General features: G+C 47.0%; 2 protein-coding genes and 2 non-coding genes across 4 annotated transcripts; all 4 read right to left on the minus strand.

The window, feature by feature from the left end:
* Positions 1-3,210: 3,210 nt before the first annotated feature.
* Positions 3,211-4,780, minus strand: RASL11A (RAS like family 11 member A). Its single transcript, XM_021541880.3, has 4 exons — positions 4,619-4,780; positions 4,462-4,518; positions 4,307-4,386; positions 3,211-4,107 (listed from the first exon to the last, which is right to left on the minus strand). The coding sequence occupies exons 1-4, from the start codon at positions 4,737-4,739 to the stop codon at positions 3,655-3,657; spliced, it is 711 nt and encodes a 236-aa protein (XP_021397555.2). The 5' UTR covers positions 4,740-4,780; the 3' UTR covers positions 3,211-3,654.
* A 4,549-nt stretch (positions 4,781-9,329) lies between these two features.
* On the minus strand, positions 9,330-14,128 carry RPL21 (ribosomal protein L21). Its single transcript, XM_021542003.3, has 6 exons — positions 14,011-14,128; positions 12,617-12,695; positions 11,989-12,050; positions 10,879-10,991; positions 10,079-10,229; positions 9,330-9,467 (listed from the first exon to the last, which is right to left on the minus strand). Exons 2-6 carry the CDS (start codon positions 12,681-12,683, stop codon positions 9,378-9,380), a joined length of 483 nt encoding a protein of 160 aa, XP_021397678.1. The 5' UTR covers positions 12,684-12,695; positions 14,011-14,128; the 3' UTR covers positions 9,330-9,377.
* LOC116184351 (small nucleolar RNA SNORA27) lies at positions 10,686-10,818 on the minus strand. The gene has a single exon (XR_004149117.1). It is a non-coding gene; the product is annotated as a small nucleolar RNA SNORA27 (small nucleolar RNA).
* On the minus strand, positions 11,196-11,276 carry LOC116184335 (small nucleolar RNA SNORD102). Its single transcript, XR_004149098.1, has one exon. It is a non-coding gene; the product is annotated as a small nucleolar RNA SNORD102 (small nucleolar RNA).
* Positions 14,129-16,892: the final 2,764 nt, after the last annotated feature.

Raw genomic sequence — 16,892 nt, forward strand, 5'->3', positions numbered from 1 at the left:
TGGAGTGTTGCCTGCAGTTTAGTGCAGTGACCCAAAAACAGCATCACCCTCAAAGATATTGCTCCTAGAAGGACAATGGACTTTGGATCCTCACTTCAGGAGAAACTGAAGAGATTCTGCTGCCATACTAATGTGAGTCACCAGTGCCAAGTCACGTGCCAAGTGCACATAAAAGGTCACCTTTGCCTAAAGGACTTTATTTGGAATCTATTCAGACCTTCCATTCACCAAAAGCTAATGAAGGCCCACAAGAATAAAATCATCTTACAGGAGATCCATGCACAGGATCCAGATTTGTTTCCAGTCATCCATCCATCCATCCATCCATCCATCCATCCATCCATCCATCCATCTCTCAATTACTTTTGCTCCTTGTCTGAAGCTTGAACCCAACTCTTGCCCATGGTGTGAACATAGTCCTTGTTCACATCTGCCTTGCCCACAATCCTTCATACAAACAAACCACAGAATACTGCATGAAGCTGCAGCATTGACCATTTCCTGCACTGAGAGGCAAGCCCCCATCAAGAGACAGTGAGGAAGCAGCCTGGGTCCAGGTGCTCAAGTGGGCCAGAAAATAAAAGGGACATCCATAAAGCTTTTTGAAGAAAACATCCCTGTCTCTGTCTAGGGACGTGCAGCTCCTGAGTTGAAGTGCACAGAACAGGCTGATGGCAGCTGCTGTTTTAAAATTCATGAAGCCTTAAAGCATTACTGGATGATTTCAGAGCTTGGAGATAAGTAGACAAAATAGTCCAACAGGAGGGAGATGCTGCTGTAGTAGCAGCCATAATAGTGTGTGATCACACACATCCCTGCTTCTGAAAACCCACTCATCCATCTTGTCAGAGAAAATTGCTGTGATTCTGTTTCATAGCGGAGGTGGTGGGAGGAAAGAGGCAGATGCATATTTTCCTCTGGTCAAGGAGAAAAGGCCAGGCTATGCACCACTTACCCTCCCGAAGCCACCCTGCCCCCTTTGTGAAGGGCTTAGAGACTGGGGATGGCAAGTATTCAGTAGGGGAGGCAAAAGTTGCCATGGCCAGGAGAAACAAGGCTTTGGAGCTGCTCTGCTAGTACTTGCGAGATGCTTTGCCCTCCCTGCCCTGGAGTGCCCCTCTTTGTTCACTCAGGACTGAAGAAAATGCTGGGGTAAAATGTGTTGGGAGCCAGCAGGTTCTTCCTGTGCTTTACCTGTCAACTCAGGGTTGAAAACTTGTGAGTGAGAGTAGATCTGTGCCAGCCAGGGGACGTTCAGACAAACAGCATAAATGCCTAATTTATGTACCTCTACCCAAAAGTGTTACCCAGAGTGGGCCAAAGAAACTGCTGCCGTAAGTTGGAAGCGTTATCAGAGCAGCCCTCCTCTCTGCCTGCCATCGCAGGCTCTAATCATCCATCACATCCCTGAGGGGCTCATCCTACTCCTGACATGTGGCTGAAGCAGCATGAGAAGCACAGGGTGGAGACAGGAGGTTTTGCACCTTTGACCTGAGCATGGGTGCCTATGTAGCAAGAGCTATCTCTAGCTTTTTCCCATGAGAGAGATGCCCATCCCTACCCCTTGGTTCCTGCACAAACTCTTCCCCTGTACCTGAGTGGAGACCATAGCTCCTGCTTTGCCAGGGGCAGTGGGAGGCGCCTAAGTCAGTGCCTAATGTGATTTTGCACCTGGCCATTGAAGACCATGGTGAGATGCAGACTTGTTCCAATAACATTACCTGCCCCTTTAGCATGTTTTGTACCATGTGTGCACAGAATATCTACTTGGTGAACCTCTGTACTGGATACATGAGTAGGAAATAATTTCCAAAGACAAAAGCTGCAGGTTAAAAAACAACTGAAACTCTACCAGAGTGGTATGTTCTCTTGGAAACAATTTGTTTCCTGGTTTCAAAATGGTGAAATGCTTCACAAATATCCAACTTGTGACTTTTCAATTCCTCTTCAAATTTTCCCATGGACACATGGTCCATTTGGTGAGTCCAAGTCTGCCAGGGACACGCTCGTTCTCAGCAACCCTATCATCCTGCTCCCCTCGAGCCCAGAGTCCTGGGCCTGGCAGAGCAACTCTCACAGTGAAGAAATACTTAACATGTGTTAAGTATTGTATTAACATTTTAAAATAGTACTTTGGTTTGTCCAGGCTGTCACCATGCTTTTGACATGAATTAGCTCCAAGAGTTTTGGACCCAGCTTGCGGTCCCAGTTTCAGTCTGTTCCTGCAGGTCTGGGTATCCCTCACCTGTGCCCTTTGGCAGGGCAGCACAGGGCCTTCAGGGAGGAGACAGACAGGTGACGTGCCTGGACTGAAGAGGTGCACATAGCCCTGGCTGGGCAATAGTGCGGCTGGCACCCCACACCCCTGCCCAGGGCTCACACAGGCCTCTGGTGCTTCTGCACAGAGCATTGCCTTTAACTTGCTCAGTCCCCCTTCTCTCATTTACCACCATCAGGAAGACTCAGGTGTAGATAAAGAGTGAAGGTGGCCCAGGAAGCTTCAAGGCCCAGGGATCAGAAACAACAGGGACTGCCCACTAACTGCAAGGCACAGCACCTACCTGCCTTTCCTAACACAGGGAAAGAAGGAAGTTGGCTTTTGACTTACCTATGATATTTTATAAAATAAAATCTTACTGGGTGCACTTGTGTGAGGACAGCGAGTTTCCTCTGTACAGATTAATCCACTATGGAGTAGTTTTATTTCTCATGTACACAATTTAGAGGTATACTGGAAGGGTAAAACCTACATTCCATGCTCAGACATCCAGCAAGCAGTTAATAAAACCCATTCTAGTATGGTTTAGACTTTATGTGATATAAGAGTAAACCTGTTTCCAATAGCGACAAAATTACTCTGGGGAAGATAAAGGTGTGATTCCTTTTAAATGTAGCTATTTTCTGTCCAGAGAAAAAGTCCTACGCATCAGTCCTTCCTATCACACATCTCCAGAGAAAGCAACAGCCAACCCCCACACGCCTCTGCTGTGGATTGCTCAGCACTTTGTACCACAGCGATTTTTAGAAGCTCAACCCTCCTGTTAAATGCTTGGTGCTCAGATGATTAATTCTGTAGAACAGATCTCTAAGGCACATCAGAAATTGGAGTTCATTCCTAACAGTCTATCAGCATTCAGGCTATTACAGGTGCAAGCAAAACATCAGCTTTGAGGGAAGAAGCAGTTCTGTTATAACCAGAATTCTTACAGATACTTTTATATTTTCATGTTTAATAGAGCTTTTTTTTATGTCCTACAAAGTTTTCCACCAAGGGCTTTCCAAGCATTGTATCAAGGCAGCTAATGACTTACATCATGAACACTCCCATTTTACAAACAGGAAATTGAAGCCTCCAAAGAAAATCATATGAGTAGCTTAATACAGAAAATCCCAGTCCCCCAAAAAGAAATGGAATCAAAGCCTCATGGCAGAAGTCCCCTTTCCAACTACCTCTAGTTAGTTGCTATACAGCTTTTTTTTTCCTTTTTTTTTTTTTTTAATAACCCAACCAGTCAAATGAGAGAACAGCAAGGAAATTGCAAGCTTTGACATACTTACTTCTATACTGCTGGCATTAGTACAAAAATAAAGATTTTTATTAACTAGCTTACAAAAATAAATTCTATTGAGTCCCAGAGGATGTCATTGGGTGGTTTACTTGACTTTGGAAGATAAAGCCTGTTTGAAACGTCTCTTTAGATCTTGCATGTTGGGAGATTTGGGCCGAGGGATGATGGATGACCGCCTCCTGTCCGTGCTGCTGGCAAGCTGTAGTTTGCTGACCTCCTTGCAAAGATACTGGAAGACATCACAGACACCTTGGGAGTCCTCACTGGTGGAGATTTCCAAGAACAGGCTGCCCAGTTCATCTGCCAGCTGTAGTCCCTCTTTTGCCTGTACTTGCCTGGCATGGAGGAGGTCTGCTTTGTTCCCCACAATAATGATGGGAGTCCTGGCATCGGGGTGCACCTTCCGTATGTGCTGGTAGAGAGGCTGGACTGACTGGTAGCTGCTGTAGTCTGTGATGGAGTAGACCAGCAGGAAGCCCTCTGCCCACTTCACACACCTGGACAGGGAGTCCGACACTTGCACGCAGTCTTCCTGCACCTGCGGTACAACAGAGAGCACAGATTTGGCACTGGGTCATGAAAGTATAAAGGCTGTATCACAGCACCATCAAACGGGTCCAAAGGGAAGCTTGAGCTCTGTCTCAGGAGATGAACTCTGGGCATGCAAGAAATTCGGGCTCAAAAGCTGAGCCTTTGGGTAGCAGAGGAGAACCGACTGATCCAAAATATCTCCGTACCTGAATGCACCCCGGCGTGTCTTGGATCTGTACGGCGACGTGGTCCCCGTCCAGATGGACCAGGCGGGAGTAGAGGTTTCCTGGGGAGCAGAGAGCCGTGAGCCGCGGGACGCGGGGCCCGCCGCGCCCGTCCCGCCCGCCCCGCCTCGCCTCACCTGTGTTGGGCTCGTAGTCGCCGATGAAGCGCTTGGTCAGGAACCGCACGGTCATGGCTGAAACACAGAGCGCCGCGTTAGGCATGGACGGACGGACGGACGAGCGGGCAGGGGAGGAGGACGGGCAGGGGAGGAGGACGGGCAGCCCCGCACTCACCGCTCTTGCCGACGCCGCGGGCACCCAGCACGGCCAGGCGGACCTGGGCGCCGGGCGGCCCCGGGGGGCACTCGGCGATGGGCGCCAGCAGGAAAGGCTGGGACATGCCGGGCAGGCGCATGGGAGAGGCGGACCGGCAGCCGGAGGGCCCGCACGGCTGCGCTCGGCTCGGCCGGCAGCGCCCGGAGCGCACGGCCCCGGCGGCTTTTAAAGGCCCCGGCGGCGGCCCCGCCCGTGGGACCGCCCCGCTCCCGCCGCGCCGCCCCCGCGGCACCGCCCCACCTGCCCACCGGGGCGTACCCCTTCCTCTTCTCCCACCCTCCCCGCTCCCAGGGCGGCCCCGGAGAGCACAGGCACCAGGGGTCTGGCGGGCAGCCTGGGCACACCGTGCAACCCAGCAAAGGGTATGCACCCTGCTGGCATCCCTCCGCCCGAGGCAGACGGGAAAATGCACCACCCTCCCTGCAGTGAGGGACTCAGTCTTTAAAGAAAGGAAATTATTATTTTACCTCAGACTGTTTTGTTTCCCACACTCGAACATATCCCTCTACAGCCAGTGTTGAAAACCCAGCTTGTGGATCAAGCAGCCAGCCCTGAAACCTATGTGGTCTTGATTTGGTCCTTTGGGTTTTTGAAGTAGAAAAGTTTTGGAGAAGAATGGGCGCTACACCATGGGCTGCCCTTAAATGAGCCTCAGACCTGCAAGCACCTGTGTGGATGTCCCAGTCTCTAGGAACCATTGCCCTGGCTCCTGTTTCTGCTCTGCACTGCCCTGCAACTGTTTAAGTGCTTAAAAGATAAATAATCTGTTCAGAGGCTGCTTTAATTTTTATCAGGGAGATAGCACATACCAGCAAGATACAACAAGTAGGAGGATAGTGGATGGTACTCGAACAGACTGATCTCATGGCACACAGGGATGGAGCCACCATGAGAGCTGCTGGGTCCTGGATGTAGGTTGATGCTTAGACAGCCCGACTGACCCTGGGTGCTCACACACAGGCAGCTGAGTTAGGACAATACTAATTACCATCACTTAAAGTAGTACCTGCAGAAAAGCATGGTGGAAGAAGCACTGTTGGTTATTTGTGCTACTCTAGTGCCTAAGAACCCCTATGGGTTTCTCTTAACTTTGAAAACCTATTGCCCTTAAAGTTTCTACTTTACTCCCCATCATGCCAGAGAGCTCTTTTCTTTTGGGAAAGATTTCTCTTGTATCACTACAAGCTTTTGGTTTCCAGAGGTTCCTGCTATTGTCACCTTCTCCTTTTGTCAGGCGATTGCTTGTCTTTGGCCTCAGTCACAGTGTCAGCGGCAGCTATTTTTATACACTTCTTGACAAAAGAGCTATCAGAGTACATTCAGTGTGCCTCTGAAAGAATGCTACTGAAACAAATCCGTTCCAGGCAGATGATTCCCAGGCACTGAGCTGTGAAAGCAGTATTAAACAATCATCCTTCCCAAACCTTGAGGAGCTGCCTCTTTCTGGGCAGCTGTACGACTCGAGCTGCCTTGCCTCATGCTGCTGGGAGCACCCCCAAAGGGCAAATGAAGGTGGTCAAGATAACATTTCCTAAGCCCAGGTAGGACACCCTGTGAAGGAATTAATGTCCAGGGTGTGATTATGTCTCTGTCAACACCTACCCAGGTACAACAGGAGCAGCTCAGTAAATTAAAGCAGTTGGGGCCCAGACCAGCTGTCCCCATTCTGCAGACTAGGGACCCCTGGGATGTGTGGCACTCCAGGCTATTCCAAAGGGCCCCTGTAGGCCCCACTTGGAAGCACCAGGCTGTACTTTTTCACCCACCCTCTGTGGATGGCCTACACCACTAGCCCTATGGCCCATCACTATCCCCTTTCCCTCAGCAGCACTGCTCAGTGCCAGGTACACCATACTGCTCCCTGACACATCTCCCTGGTCCAAGCTCTGGCAACGTTCAGCTGCAGTACTTTTGGGGTGAGAGTAGGTGGCTTGCTCCTGTGATGGTGGCATGGAGGGCATCCTAAGAACATGTGGAGCTTCTTTTTTTATTTTTCTGTGTTCCCAAGCTGTATGGGTGCTGCTGATGGGAGCAATGTTCCAACCCCGTGCAGGCTCTGTACTGACAATGGCTCCTCCTCCCCCTTCCCGGTCCTGCCTTTTCACCGACCTTCCCTGCCTAACACTGCATAGAGAGTGCTCAGGAAACCTCAAATCCTGGTGTTGCCAATAGGCTAAAAAAGATGAAGCTGACAGCTCAGAAGGCAGCTTCCTTGCTGCTTCTCTAGGAGACAACAGATTTTGCCAGGGCTTTTGTCAGGGAACCAGTGGTAAAGGTTTGTGGCTGTAAAGGAGCCTCTCAACAGGACTGCAGAGAACAGGTTACAGCTTATGGGTTTAGTGTGTAAAACCCCTTCCAGGGCAAGTCAAAACTGGTGACTCCAAACCCTGTAAGGAACATGCTTCATGTTTCAGCTCAGGACTGGAGATGCCTCAACAAGGCAGTTCTTCAGCTTTTCCCAATTCACAGATCTCCCTCTTTCGTCAGGATTGTGCAAAAACAGGGCAGCCAAACACACATGAAGGAAACTTCAGTAGCAGATCTGTTAAGTGTCTGGGCTGTTTCTGCAAACTTCAGATGGAGCATGAAAACCCCCACCGCACTGAGTGCAACAAACAGGCTACACCTTAATTTATTTGTCTCGTTTCCAAACATTAAAAACAAACAAACAAGGTTACTTTCTTCCTGTACAAACCCAGCTTCATTTTCAGTCATTTCTGGGAATCCTGACCAAGAAAGCTTTCCCAACCTCTCTTCCCAGCCCACACAGGGCTTCCAAATATGTATTTACAACCAACTACTGTTGGCATAGTGACCTTAAAAACTTTTTCTAAATAAATTGAAAAGTTTTCCAATGCAGTGTCCCTGCGAGCACAGCTCTTAAGACCACTGTAATGCTGTCCAGTATTATTATTCTAATTTGTTGAAAATAAGTTGAAAAGTTTAGAACTATGTCCAACTTATAATGTTAATCATTTCATCATGCTGCTACAGCTAATCCACCGTGATTTTGATAAATGAGTACTAACCAAAAACAAAACCTAAATAGCTTAGACATGCATGCATGAGAAGCAAATTTAAAATGCCATCACCAGTTTGTATCCAATAGCCTCCCACTTAATTCCTACAAAGCCTAGTGGAAAATGATGCTTATCTTGTAAGGCAAATACCACTTTTAAATGGCTGTGGAAACTGACAAGCCGAAGAGGTTGATAAAGCACACAAATCTTGCTGCTCCAAGCCCCTTGACCATAAAAGCTAAGTGCATACAGTGCAACAGTGAGGGCTTCAGGATGCAGTGGCACACTCCCATGTCCAACACCTCCAGTGTCAGAATACAGCACTAATGTCATGGAGCAGCTTGCTAAGGGGTAAGCTCCTCCAAATCACTTCCAAAGTCATTCCGCATATACAGCCTGCTGCATCTTCTGAGATGGGAACTTGGAAAACTTCAAACAGCAATCTGCTCACTGGAACTTGGAAACTCCAGCCCATCACCCTTAAATACTAGCCCAAGCCAAACTCTGAATTCAAGGTCCAAAACCTACATTCCAAGAGAATGGGAACACCCACGACTGAGAGTTAGGTAAAGCAAACCTCATCATCTCTCTGTTCCTTACTCCCACACTTACAAGCTGCCCTGCAATTCACTGCTCAGTAACTCTCAACAGTGAACACCTACAAACAGCTTGAGGTCACTTGCTTCTCTAGTACTTCTCTCTCTCTACATGTAGACATTAGTTTTACATCACTTACTGAAGGTAGCTGAGCAATGCCTGACATGACACTTCAAGGTAAACTATTATTTATCTGTAACTACAAAACAAGCCTGAGACTGTGCGTTTTCAAGGCTAACCAAGCAGATTCCCTTCAGCAGTCTCTAGCAAGCTTCATGCTGTTTCAAGGAAAGCTCACTGGTTGGTAAACAGTCAGATGAAGATCTTCATCTGTTTAAAAACTGTACAGGTTAGCACTGGGTATTTCTGAGACATCAGAAAATCTGGGATGAGAGGAAGTCACTGCAACATTCAACAGGCATGCAATAAATGTATAAAATACAAGTGTTTAGTAGCTATGCCAGCCAATTAAAGTGTTAAAAATCAAAACAAAGGCTGGCAGTTTTGGAATGAAACCCGTTTCTAAACTACTACTATTGTTAAGAATGCTTATTGGCATGGAGATGCTGTAAACATTATTTTGCAGGTTACAATGGTGGAAGACCAAAATTTGCCTAGACATTGTAGGTTGTTTTTAAAAATGGTTTCCACAATTCCTCAGTATTCATGAGGCCCCTTAGCCAAAACCTTGCATCAATGAAATCCGAAGCACCGTATCTCTTTTACTACCAAAAAAAAAAAAAAAAAAAAATCAAGCCTGCAAGTGGCACTGGGCAGTTCTTGATACAAGTTCTTAGTCTGCTGATGAAACATTCCACGTCCCCTCATAATAGCTCATGATCATTACTAAGCACTACCAAATTTCAGTGCTCCCAGCATTTATCATCTACATAAATGACAAAACTCGTCAGCAAAAGCTGCAGGTGATTTAAATGACTAAGCATCATGGTAAATGCAAGCTAAATAAATAAACTTCAATAAAAGAAGGTTTCTGAAGCATCTGTTAAAAATAAAAGCCCCAAACCCAACTAAATGAATCAGCCACAATCACATACACTTGTCCAAAACCATATCTTCAGTTTATTTTTTAAACATACACATTATGCCATGAATTCATAAGGAATTGGCTCCAGCAGCTCAGGATCCTTGCCATTAGTTCTCACAAAGTGTGCTTCTCTTGGTGGAGCAGGCTGTAAACAGAAAAACAGAAGATGGAAACTCATGACATTACAGCTCAAAAGCAACTTTTCAAAAAATAACATTTAGTCAACCATTTAGCATCTTATTATGTAAACATTACAGCAATTTTACCATCCCATGTCTCATAAATTTGATTCAAGGAGTAGCAGTAAGAAAAGATCTGCCAAAAAGTGTGCCTGACTCTTGCTGCTACTGAATTAAGAAACCTATGCTCTGGACTCTGTAGCTCACCAACCCAATGAACATGGAGTGATGTAACCTGCAATTCCAGAAGCAATAGCCATTACCTCTACTCTGAAGTCTGGCTGTTAATTCTTTCCTTCAAGAGTTACAATAGAACCTGTTGCAACTAAAAATTCAACTAAACCGAAGACTCTACCAACCCTAAAACCATCCATAGCTGCTGCTGCAGACAAGCAACACCACAAGCACCCAACCCTTTGTTCAGAGCTACAACTACAATTTCCATCTGGCACAGAGCAGTGCTCAGGCACCAAACATCGCAGACAGCCTGGATGCCGACGCACTGCGCGAGTACACTACTCCAAGAATTAAGGAATTAGCTCCTGCCCAAGGACTGTGACCTCAACAGAAACATTACCTGACGTTTCAGTTGAACCCAAATGCCTTTTTCTTTTGCTTCCTTTTTCTTCCTTTCGTTTTCCTTCACACGCTGCAGAAAGCTGTCTCTGCTCTTGGAATGTTTAATATGCTCTATACGCACATTAATTCTCTTGGCCAGAATCTTGCCCCTAAGAAAGGCAGTCAGTTTTCAATCTTCACTTGAAAAAGGTCACATTAAATCAAGACTTACAGAACTAACTCCATAAGCTCAATTACAGGTCATTTTTCTTTAAAGTGCCATACCATAACACAGCTGCAGATGCACATCAGATATAACTTACATATAACTAAAAGCTTATTGTTATATAACAATGTAATATGTAACCATGTGCTGACAATTTCAAATTAAAATTGTGGAGAATACGTAGTTTTAGTCTCTTAGCATACAAACAAGTAATTTTATTAGCAATGCACAGCAGTAAAGCTCCTGGAACCAAAAAAAACTCGTCTTTTTTTGACTAAACTGTATCAAATTCAGCTGGATACACCTACATACCAGTATTTAAAAAGGGCTTCAATACCAGCACACAGGCTGAGAAGCCCTCTTAGGTGATTTGACTTTAGGTGCTGCTAAGAGAAACAAAAAATGTTTCCTCTGACAGGATCCAAGTCAAACGAGCATCATTTGCTTGGGTTATAAAAAGGAAATACACTTTACCCACCTTGAATGACCAATCAAGACAAGAACTGTCTAACTGGCAAAGTGAAAGGAGGGTGCAATTACAGTTCAACTTTCTCAAATATCAAGTTTCAATACACAAAATTTCTATTACTTACTTAACCTGCTTGTTAACAATAATGCCCACGGCGTGCTGAGTAACATTATACACCCTTCCAGTCTTGCCATGGTAACACTTGTGGGGCATGCCTTTTTGAACTGTACCCATACCCTGTTAAGAAGCAAAAAGAAAAGGGGGAACAAAGAGGGGGTGGGAAGTAGCATCAAGGATTTTTCTTTCAGAAGTAATTTAAAGTACACATTTCAAATTATTTGAGATTTAGTTTAAAATATTCCCATTTTATTTTAAAGTTGGAATTTATAACCATGCATTTTGCATCTGAAGACTACCAAATTTTGCTATGTCAGTTCTGGTAGCTTTCAGTGTCGGTGAAATGACAGCTCACTTTGCTTACAGGAAGAGCAAGCAATCACAAGAGACATTCATCATCAAGCTCCAGTGTGTGAGGAAGTGTCAATTCTGAACAATATGTTCTCCAAGTCAAACAGTAACTAGCAAATTAACTACCTTCCATGGGACTGCTACAAGAAATGTGGCATTCCAAATGAAACCAAAGGATTCAACCAAAAAGGAATCCTTGATGAAAGGCTTTCACATTCATCGCAACTAAGTTGTGAAAGTACAGCTGACTTTAAAAGACAAGCTCTAGAATTCACCAAGTGATGGGAAATGCTGCTTCACTTTCCCCCCATTTTATTAATACATATGATGCATCCTCACATTTAGTTATTGATTTCTAGTTTTAGTATAGCTTTGCAATCACGTAACTATGAACTGTCCCACCACAAACCACAGCTCGTAACAGAACATCTACTAAGTGACAGCTGAGGCTCCTATGAAAGTTGTACCAGTAGCCAACTCAAACACTGGCTATAGCAAACTTCACTCCCCCTTTTCAGCTGAACACACCAAAGCAAAGCACACCCAAATTATATGGATCTAAAAATCCACATACACCAGCATATGACACTGAAGTGCTACTACTGGTCTGGTAGCACTGTCATTTCAATATTGCTCCCTAAGTGAGCAGCGGGCACTTGTGCTGACACATGTGACCCAAGCAACAAGAGAGTCCACCCCAAGGAACTGGAGATTGCACAGGACCACGCTGCTTCAGCTTTTAGTCACACAGCACTGCAGAAAGTACCTTGATATCAACTATGTCACCCTTCTTGTAGATCCGCATATAGGTAGCCAGAGGCACCACTCCTGTTAAGAGATATAAAAGTGGATGCTTAGGAAGCCCAGAATTTCATACACATATAAAAAAAGGATGGGGGGCACAGATCATGCATTTGATACAATCTTCCTAAATACCTCCAAAATCAAACCATGCTTTTTTAAAGCAGCAATTACACACTTCACAGACTTCAAATTTTTAAAATACCCAGCTGAAGAAAAATTAGATTTGCGTTTGTAATGCTGAAATTGAAGAGATATTAAACTGTTTAATTTATCAACATAAATGCAACTGCTTATAGATCAGAGGAAAAAAGCCTCTATGTTTTAAGTAACTGCTGAAATACTTTCCTTTCAAATTAGTTTTCAAGCAATGACAGAATTAGCACTGTGGCACTGACTGTCAAGCAATCAGAGTATCAATGCATTTGCAGTAAGAGCTCAGAGCTCTGTGTATAGTTCTACACTTTTTAGCCCAAGTTGTCAGAAATCCTTTGGCACAGGCCCTTGTTTCACAGTCCATCCCCAGGGACTGCAGCTGTCCCTGGGGATGGACTGTAACTGGATGCAGTGCTGGTACTGTAAGGGATACTCACCATGCTTGCGGAAGGGCCTCGAGAACATGTAACGCGTCCCCCTCCTCTTTCCCTTTGTGTTCGTCATTTTGGCTGATTACTGTAAAAAATGAAAGCAAATTGTTCAGAACTACTAGTTCACTCACTACAAAGCTGATGGAATTTTCAGGTATTTCAGATTAATGGAGTCTTTAAACCTAATGACACTGCTTCAATTCAAGCAATGTTATTCACTTAGGCATGCAAAGAAATCAGAGCTTATAGAGCCATAGCTTAACTCAGGTTAGAACGGATGCCAGCAAGGTACTCAAAAATTTAACTCCTGCTTACAGCAAGGTCTACTATGAGATCAAACCAAGCTACTCAACAACTTTCTCCAGTCAGGTCTCAAAACCCTTCAAGGACTAAAGAATATTCGGCATTATAAGGGACCCATAAGGACCACCAAGACGAACTCTTGGCTCTGCGCAGAACATCTGAAGAGTCACAGCATGTACCTGAGAGCATTGTTCACAAGATTATTGAACTCTCTAGGGCTGGTGCTGTAACCAACTTCCCCAGGGAGCTCATTCCCGTGCCAAACCACCCTCGGGATGAAGAGCCCTGATACCCAAATTAAAACCTACCCTGACACATCTCCCTCGGGTCCCACCTCTGGTCACCACAAAGATCAGAGCCTGCCCCTCCTCTTCCACTCATGCAGAAGCTGTAGCGATGAGGTCTCCAAAGAGACCTCAGCTGCTCCTCAAGACCTTACTGCACAGCCTTCCTAAGGAGCATATTTGGAGGCCTGGCTGTTACCATTAACATCGTTCTCCTTATACTCAGTTTGAGCTTCTCCTTCTGACTTCAGCTGGTTGTTTCCTGCTCCTTCCACATGCCCTTTCCAGGCACCAAGATACATCCTCTCGCTGTGAGATGTCCGTCGATGATACTCCAGCCCCGTTTCCTAAGCCTCTCCTCACAAGACATCCGTAAGGCAGGGTCTCCACCACCACATTCATAGGCCGCTATTACGCCTGACACAAGGCTCACGTTCTCCGCAGGCCTACGCGGCCATCTCGGGACTGCGGGCCCCGAGAAGCCAGCCCTGGGCCGCCTTCCCTGCCTGCCCGACATCCCGCCGGGGCGGCCGGGCCCGCCGCCACATGCGGCAGCGCCGCTGCTCCGCACCGGCACCCGCCGCGGGCCTCGGCGGCCCTTCCTCCCTCAGCACTGCCCGCGATCCGCCCGGCACGGCCGCCCGCCACCCGCGGCCTGCTCGCTCCCCCACTCTCCGCCCTAGGAAGGCCGCGGTGCTCCCACCAGAGCCGGCGGCCCCCCGCCCGCCCCTGCCGGCAGCAAGGCCCCTCCGGCCGCGCCCCCGCTCCGTGCTGCCGTCCCCCCCGGCGCGGCGGAGGGGCGCGGGCGCTCACCGTGCGTGCGCACAAAATGGCGCCGCGGCTCCAAGGGAAGGGGGCGGCGCCGCGCCCGCCCTTAACAGCGGGGCCTCGGCGGGGCTGCCCGCGCCGCGCCTGACGAGAGGAGCGTCCTGAGGGGCGGCGGCCCGGGGCGCTGACCCCGGGAAACAGCGGCGGCGCGGGGCTGATCCTGCGGCTAAAGCAGGACGAGCGCCGGGGGTTTCACGCTGTGCGTGTGTTTTCGCGGCAACGGGCAGAACGCGGTGCACAGGAAGTTGCAGGTGAACGTGAGGAAGAGCTTGTTTCCTGTGCGGTGACCGCGCGTCGGAGCGGAATGCCCAGGGAGGCTGTGGAGGCTCCCTGGCTGGAGCTGTTCAGGACTGTCAGGACGCAATGCTGTGCCATGGCCCCGCTGGAGCAGGGAGTTTGGACCAGATGACCCGCGGCGGTCCCTCCAGACTGAGGCGTCCTGTGATTCTCTGGGATGGGGGTGGAGAGGTTTGGCAGCGGTCGGGGAGCAGGGAAGACGAGTGAGGTGTCTGTCAGGGATCCCGAGGAGCGAGTCCTGCGGTGAGCAGCTGGCCCGCCATCCATAAGGAGTCAAGTTTGGAAATGTAAAACATAAGCAGCCAGCCGGGTGTTTTACGACATGAAAGTAGTACGCCAACATTTAAATTCGCGGCAGTGTATCAGCCGCGGCTGCCCGGCCGGAGATCCCGGATTCCCGGGCAGGGAGGTGGGAGAAGCATGCCAACAACCAGAGGCTGCGCGCGTTTGCGTTTTCTTAGTATTGTAATGAGGTGTTTTCGTATTATGATGCCGTAATCTCCAGTTTGTGTGGCAGAGATTTCCACCGGATAAATAAAGCCCGGATTCTCCACAAAGAGCCCTTCCAGTGCCGCAGGTTGCATCGGCTGCGAGAGCGGAGGGAGTGGTGAGCAGGTTCCCGAGCTGGCCGTCACTCACTATGTTTGTGCATCTCCAGTATCGGAGCAGACAGGAATCACCACGGGAAGCTGATTGCAGTGAGTCAAGAGAGGGCCACCTTCCCCCAGGCTAAACACGCAGAGACGGTTCAAAACTTGTCTCAGCGAGGAGTTGCCCTACTGCAGAAATTTTTGCTTTGAATGAACAAAGCACTTATTTAATTTAGGGGAGGAATGATTACTTAAAGTGGGGTATAAAAACCTTCTTGATCCTCTGACTAACTTCACGGTTCTACTAATGTTGTCTTGCAAAACTCAAGCCATTTCAATCATCACTTTAAAGCAAGTTTAATATTTATGGATCACATGAATGGATATGGAGGATTAAATTCACAGATCTGCCTGGTGAGACATGTTCTGACAGACAGGCCCTGTCTCCACATGAAACCTTTTGGAATAAAGTATTATATTTAGAAAAATGTGTCTGTAATTCATCCCTTCACCATGAAAAATCTAGAATTTACAGCACCTGATACCTATGCAGACAAAAATCTATATAATTTAATATGCATTCAGCCGAAGTACCATGAAACTTTTCCAAGCTTGAGGATCGTTACAAGCCTGAACAACTCTTCGGTGAGAAAGTGCATTGGCAATTGATTTTGGGGAGTATATCAAGCAAAGACAGGAAGCCAAATCCTAAAAGTCATTATTGTATAAAGGAAGATAGGCATTTGCAGTGAGTGAGCTGAATGCCTTAATCTTACCAGTGATTTACATGGGGGACAAATCTCCACATCCAACTGAAAGGAACAGGGAAGAAACACCACGTGTTAAAACCCATACCCACAAACAGAGCACATATGGAAACATATGGAAAGTGTCAATAAGGGAGTGGTAACTGGGAACTTACTTGAACTCTGCTGTTTGTGGCCACATAACACATTCAGAATTTGCTACATATTTTTTCCTGAATAAATCACATGACAGGTTGATTCAAATTTCTGTAATTTTTTTTTATTCATAAATTTACCTTGATTAGCACATTCCCAGGATCCTTCTTTAGCTCCACATTTCAAAGAAACAATCATGTTTCACAGTTTGTGTCCATTGAATCATTCCCTAGGCATGCTGAGTGATCCAGAAAGCCATCCTATCTACCAACATTTGATGAATGGTTTCCCAGAACTGAGACCTGATAAGCAGTTAAAGACTGCAAAGCCTTTGCATGTTGCTCACAAAACGATTTCTTAATAATGGCTGTCTGCAGCAGATAAACGTGTACAATTTGTGGGGTTAGTTCTGGTCTGGAAACGAGCTAGCAGCCAAGCAGTTGTGAGGGAGACCTGCAGCTCTGCATTCCAGAGTGCATGTGCTCCCCTTACTACCCTGCCCTGCCCTGCCCTCTCAAAAACCCAGCCTAAACTGCTTTTCCCTCTTCAAACCACAAGTTGTAGGATCCAGACTCCAATTTCTCCTAGGCTGTAGGCAAACACCACATCTGGTTCTGCTCCAGAAATGCCAGGTACTCAAGATGGGTGAACACAAGTAGCAATGCACAGCTTAACACAAAGATCCAAAACACTGTGAAGGTCCCAGACTGATGTTCCACCCATTGATGTACTCTGAAACTTTCTACGCCATGGTGAGCTCTTTCCCCCCCACTTCGCCTGGTTTGGAGGTAAAGCAACACACGGAAAACAGCTCCAGTGAGAGCCAATTCAAAAGTTGCTGGAGAAGGGAGCTTGAAAGGGAGGACTCATTAGAAGTCAGAGGAGTGGAGAGTAGATAAACATCACTTTGTTTCTTACAGAGTGGAAAGTACCATGCCAAGCCCTAATATTTTCAGTCTCCAAGCTCCCACAGTCAGGATCCTGGTATCTTCTCTAGGGGAGCTGTATTTTCTTCTGACATTTCTCTGCAGCATCTGGATGATGGCTCTCTGTAAAGAATAAATGTGCTGTGATGATT

The sequence above is a fragment of the Lonchura striata genome, chromosome 2 (genome assembly GCF_046129695.1).
Source record: "Lonchura striata isolate bLonStr1 chromosome 2, bLonStr1.mat, whole genome shotgun sequence".
Taxonomy (NCBI): domain Eukaryota; kingdom Metazoa; phylum Chordata; class Aves; order Passeriformes; family Estrildidae; genus Lonchura; species Lonchura striata.

Bases quoted from the DNA above. Each gene is read 5' to 3' on its own strand.
- RPL21 (XM_021542003.3), bottom strand. From the start codon at position 12,683: ATGACGAACACAAAGGGAAAGAGGAGGGGGACGCGTTACATGTTCTCG. The intron at 12,051-12,616 runs GTGAGTATCCCT...ATCTCTTAACAG, and splicing joins GAGGCCCTTCCGCAAGCATG to GAGTGGTGCCTCTGGCTACC. The intron at 10,230-10,878 runs GTAAGTAATAGA...TGCCTTTCTTAG, and splicing joins ATTGTTAACAAGCAGGTTAA to GGGCAAGATTCTGGCCAAGA.
- RASL11A (XM_021541880.3), bottom strand. From the start codon at position 4,739: ATGCGCCTGCCCGGCATGTCCCAGCCTTTCCTGCTGGCGCCCATCGCC. The intron at 4,519-4,618 runs GTGAGTGCGGGG...TCTGTGTTTCAG, and splicing joins CCGCGGCGTCGGCAAGAGCG to CCATGACCGTGCGGTTCCTG. The intron at 4,387-4,461 runs GTGAGGCGAGGC...TCTGCTCCCCAG, and splicing joins CGACTACGAGCCCAACACAG to GAAACCTCTACTCCCGCCTG.